Raw genomic sequence first — 5871 nt, forward strand, 5'->3', positions numbered from 1 at the left:
GAAACAAAAAAAAATAATAGAAACTAAGTGACTGGGAGTAAACTTATACGAAGGACTTAGATAAGTAAAGATATAAAATACAAACAGAAATAAAAGAAAATATACACTTACATAGATATATTAATGTCAAACTAGCTTTAAAAAATGAAGTGAAAACATATTGTTTTACCTTACAGAAAATAAATATTAATACTGGCATTTTTATGATTTTGTAACTCATGGATGTAAACTTTTGTCGTTTTTTTTTTAAATATTGGTAGCAGTTTAAGTGTATAATACAACTTTAATTATGTTCTGTATATACAGTCTATTTTTCTTTTATATGGGTGTGACATTGGTGGTGACAAAAACCTTAAAACCTTGTATCCATGTTCAATTCGTTGTTTAGAATATTGCACACTATAACCTTATTTTACTCTACCACCAATAGCCATGGTGTCCGTATCCCCACCCGTATCCGCCGTACGGCCATCCGTATCCGTATCCGTACCCGTAGCTCGGCCAACTGTAGTAGCTACCGTAGTACGGCCAGCCGCCGTAGCCGCCGTAGCCGCCGTAGCCGCCGTAGCCGCCGTAGCCGCCGTAGCCGCCGTAGCCGCCGTAGCCACCCCAGTGGCCCCCGTAGCCGCCCCACCCGCCCCAGTGCGAGGCCGCGGCCTTGAGGTCCCCCTTTTCCGCGGGGGCCTCAAGATCCTCTTTCTGCGCCGGTTTTTCGGCCGGCGCGGCGTGCGATAACGCCAGGAAGAGAAGGAAAGCAACAGAGATGGTTGCGAGCTGAAAAATAAGAATAGCTAAATTCTCATCAACAAAACATCGTCACTATTTAGGTGTTATACTGGCGGCGAACCTCCAATGATAAATAAATAAAGAAATTGATCAATATTTTTCCTTATATTTGCATAATATATAAAATTCAAGGAAGATGGTGAATCAAGTTCATTAACTATCAATGTAAATAACTAACTCTTTTTGACTATTGTTCAAATACTTTTAACTCAATTTGCAACATAATGGTCAGTCAAATTAAAAGGTAATAAATTAAAATAAACTAACATAATCCCAACTCTACAGTTTAGATAGTACCTATACATGTTTTTTGCATAGAAATTGTTTTTAATCAATAATTTGATATAGAATATTTCGAAAACCATTTTTTTGTTATCTATTAAGGGGCCCACTGATTACCAGTCCGCCTGCAGTCTCTGGCCTTATCGGGCGACCTGCCGTCCTAGACCAATAACGTCCACAAACATAAGCGATTATTGCCGGCCGGCAATGGTCTGCTGCCACCTCTGCGACTACAGACGAGTCGTCATTTTCCCACCGTACGGCCGCCTGCCGGCAATAGTCTGATATAATTTTGACAGATCCCTACAAATTGACAGTTCGCCGGACGATGTTAGCCTGTCAGTTAACCGCAGCAGGCCACACATTAACAGTTCTATTTCAGATTTTGGACTGACGGCTATTCAGACTACGGCTCGTGGATTCCGGTCAGCGTCGACAGATATCTGCCGGACAGTCCGTAGCCTGCAGGCCAATTTACACACACATTATCAGATAGCCGGCCGGTGGCCTGTTGGCCGTCATCTGTTGTCAGTCGAGAGCCTTCAGTTTCGTGTTTTTCAACTAGTTTAATTTTTTCCTCAAAATGGACTGTCGACGTCAAAGATAATGTTTACACTTTTGGACCTTATTCCTTTGTAATAAGGCAAAAAATGTAAACCTATATTTTACTACTACAGTGAAACCTGGTTAATTGGTTACTTGGATAAATGGAAAACCTCAATAGCTGCAACCAAAGCTCTGGTTCTGGTCCTTTGGAACCAAAGGTCCTCTATAATTGAAATTATGAAACTTTTTTTAGTTACATGAAATTTGATTTTGATGTTTTTCTTATGTTTGGCTCCGTAATTAAACAGATTGCATAAAGTAGTTACCTACTCTATAATTGTAACAGTTGCATTGTTTGGTCCTATTTATTATTTCTACTAGTAAAATAGGATGTACTTTAAATATTTATTTATTTCATTATTTTATACTTTATTGCACAAAACAAGTTAAAGGTACAAAAGGTGGACTTAATGTTTTAAGTTATTCTTTACCAGTCAATTACTGGCCCAACCAGAAACTATTTTACAAGCTTTTATTACCTAACTGACTTTCAAATCTGAGAAGGACGAAGGTTATCAATAGGGAATATTACGCGAAACTCTGCGTAGGGGGCGCCAGACCGTTACAGAAACGAAATACTACCAGAAAAAGGTGACGAAGTGGATTACTATATCTGGTGATGTACGTAATTTTTTTGTTTGATTTCTTGTAAATTATAAAAATCTATTACAAGGTATCAAACAAAAAAATCACTCGTAAACCGCCCAAGTGGACCTAATATTATGTAGAAAAGGTTTAAAAGAGTAGAATGAATAAAACAAAAACATAACAGTAAAGTATTTTCATTTCTTTTAATTTGGTATACAAAGATAGCACCTAAATAAGAGCCGGTGTAAGTAAAAGTAGGTTGAATCCACCGCTTGCAGCTTCTAACTCCATATCCTTTTTTTGTAATAATAGTCACATAGTAGGAGAATTGCAGGTTGGTAATATCGCCACGCCACGCTCTGTAACGCCGAACACAGTTTGCTCCAGATATTCTTTTAACTTAAAACGGAATGAATTAATGTTGTCATAATTCGGATCCAACTTGTAGCTGAAGAATTTCAGGCATAGATCTTATCTCTTGTCTAAGCAGGTACTTCGGTTAGGTTAGGTGAGGTATCTCCATACTTGCGCTAGTGTTCCTACCACGTCTTTATAGCGTACTTTATAGAATCAAATCGCACAATTTTTGCAGAATGTCAGTCATGAAAAAAATCAGAATTGTGATATTATGTTTTCGATTTTCTTATAAAGGTATTTTTCATAGCTAGTCTTTTCATTGCTAGCTGCCGTGAACGCCAACGATGGTATACCTCCCGGCGTTATCTTGAGAACTATTAAAATTTTAACCAGTGTTTTAGGTAATATTGGGAGGCTAATTTCCCTATTTGAATCTTTGAATGCTTGCTCCTTTTTTTCTCGGTTACACTTCCAGCAATCAATAATCATGTCTGTATTTTCGAATATATAAGCCACGCAAATACAATATGTCACATTTAAAATTAATAGAGAAAAAATAAGGTTTATGTTATAATTCTCTTTACGACATTTATTTTTGACTGACAGTAAACAACAGTTGCGAGGTAACAACATGATAAATAAAGAAAAGTCTTGACAAACTAGATACATGCAACCTTCGCATTGTTGTATTCAGGCCTTAAAATTGTATAAATTTTATACTGACATCTGGTGACGTAGTTTGCACATTCGGAATAATTTTATTTCAATTTGACAGAAGCCCTACCGTATTTAAGATTAATAAGGTCTACTGGCCGTAAATTGTGTATGAAATTACAAGCAAATATCAGCCTCAAAGAATTAAGTATTGGATCCGTGATGTTCGAAGACAAAAAGTCGTATGCTTATATTGCTTATTAGGGACTATGAACTCTTAAGTATTACGAATAAAATAGAATTTACTAATGCTGTAACGTGTGTCGATCGCCGGCCGGCTACCTCATGATGTGTGTTTGACTGGACTCGAGGCCACGGACTGTCCGGCGGATATCTGTCGGCGCTGACTGGAATCGTCAGGCGGCCACACACGATCAGTTCGTGTAAGTCGTCAGGCCGAAAACTGACAGAAAACTGTTAGTGTGTGGCCTTTTGCGGTCAACTGACAGGCTGATATCGTCCGGCGGACTGGTAATCAGTGGGCCCCTTTAAAAAGGTTTTGACACGCAGTGTCGATGTCACCCTTAAAACCATTTTAAGAAAGCTTTATAAACGAGTCACTTTGTATATCTATTAAACATTATGTCACGGTTTATCTTATCACACGATAAGTTAACTAGTTTTTCTCCCTACTTAAGTACAAAATTAACCCTAAACTTGGCAGTGTGCATTCTTATGCACGTTACACTTTTTTTAAAATGTACGCAAAAAGTTAACAGCTTCATATTATTTTTTGACGAAAGTCTAGCGACTATTTGTCTGTCATAAAAAGTAGTCAATGACTTGTTTCACACGATTCATTCAGTCCCACGCGAGTAGAATGCCTAACAAGCACCTAAAAGGGCTATTTTGAACGAATTTACATACAATCGTATATTTTAACTGTTATGTTAGTTTAAATGGAATTTATATGTTATGCTATCTGTGCAGATTATCAATGTAATTATTAGGTGCGAAAATGTAAGGTTTATATTTTTTGTTGTTGCTAACAAAGAGATTGTAGAAATAGCAAACTTTGATATGTAAATAATGAATGCAAACCTACTCGTATGTAAACTATTGTAAACATTTTACTTAAATATAGGTACTATGTAATCACACAACCACAGTTACAAGATTCTTTTTAGACATCATATACCTAGTTATATCTAGAATTATTTTTAAACTTTAATTACGTACTAGATACGATCGAAATTGATATGCAATTATAAAATCACTTTAATTAAATCGAATCACTGTTGCCAAGCGTTATTTATTTGTTAAACACTATTTGTACTTAGTGCATGTTTATAATATGAACTGTTGATATATGTTGATAACTTAATGATAATGATATATTGTTTCAGTATTGCCGGAAAACAGTTTGAATAATTGTTTCTGACATCAAAACAAAAAAATACTAACAACAAATAATAATTTCAGTTCAATCGTGTAATTGTTATTAATGTGGTTTTTAGCTTATTAATAAACATAATATTATATATTTAAAAAGTAATATCATCTTTCCTATAACATAAAAAATATGAGTTCGATTTTAGTTGTATTAGGGAAAATAATACGCCAATAAAATAAAATGTTTACATAATATAAAGTACCTAAATAATCGAGACTGCTAAAAATAGACATCATTTGTTTACTTTACCTACCCGTTCTTGTTATTTTTGAACTACCAAATTCCAAATTGTTATTTCTATTTTGGCACTTTTGGGGGGTAATAAATGAAAATTTTCAAAAAGATTTTCAATCTAACAAAAAAATATTGGCACTAATCGGATTTTACTTTTATTTTTGTCTTTTAACACACGTTAAATTGTACTTTTATCTTATTTAATCACGATTCAATCCTTAAACACTTTAGCCACTAGCACTTACTTTAGCCATATTGTTGTCCAGTGCTGCTTACGAGTGTGCTGCCACCGAGGCAACGCCGAGTTATATATCGCCGATGTGCCGCTTGGCTGGTGCCATTGACCCCTTATATGAGATGGGATATGGGGTAGGCCTCGGATATAGGTATCCTATTTGACGCCGTCCTTAGGTCCGCACTGTTATTAGGCCATTGATTATCATTTTTAGTCGGTCAAACAAGTTTGTCAATAGAAAAAAGCGCAAAATTCAAATTTTGTATGGGACGATAACACTTCGCGCCTACATTTTTTTTATTTGCCGGTCTTTTCTATTGACGGAAGTTGCTTGACAGAGTATTTAAGAATACGCCATTCGGCCTTAAAGATTTTTGTTGCTGGCGCGGCTGATATGATAGTCTGTTTGGAAAGAGTATTGGACCCCAATCCCCATACATTCCACGAGCCCATACATTATACGCTAGAGTAACATGCTGTATCTTTTTTGGCTATCTTTATGGCTGCGTCAAAAGATATGGAAGGAATCATTAAAAAAAGTTTTTGTTTATTTATACCATAAAAATGCATTAGTTTTTTTATATATGTACGTTAGGGCAATTATAAATGAATGTCTTTACACAAATGTTACAAAAAATTGCGGAATTCACTCTATCGATAATTATAATTACATTTA

At 35.7% G+C, this 5871-nt stretch overlaps 1 protein-coding gene across 1 annotated transcript; it reads right to left on the reverse strand.

Moving 5' to 3' along the window:
- Window positions 1-326: 326 nt before the first annotated feature.
- LOC134666165 (keratin-associated protein 19-2-like) lies at window positions 327-5214 on the reverse strand. The gene is made up of 2 exons (XM_063523319.1): window positions 5206-5214; window positions 327-774 (listed from the first exon to the last, which is right to left on the reverse strand). The coding sequence occupies exons 1-2, from the start codon at window positions 5212-5214 to the stop codon at window positions 418-420; spliced, it is 366 nt and encodes a 121-aa protein (XP_063379389.1). The 3' UTR covers window positions 327-417.
- Between the last annotated feature and the right edge of the window lie 657 nt (window positions 5215-5871).

Source organism: Cydia fagiglandana, chromosome 7, assembly GCF_963556715.1.
Source record: "Cydia fagiglandana chromosome 7, ilCydFagi1.1, whole genome shotgun sequence".
Lineage (NCBI taxonomy): Eukaryota > Metazoa > Arthropoda > Insecta > Lepidoptera > Tortricidae > Cydia > Cydia fagiglandana.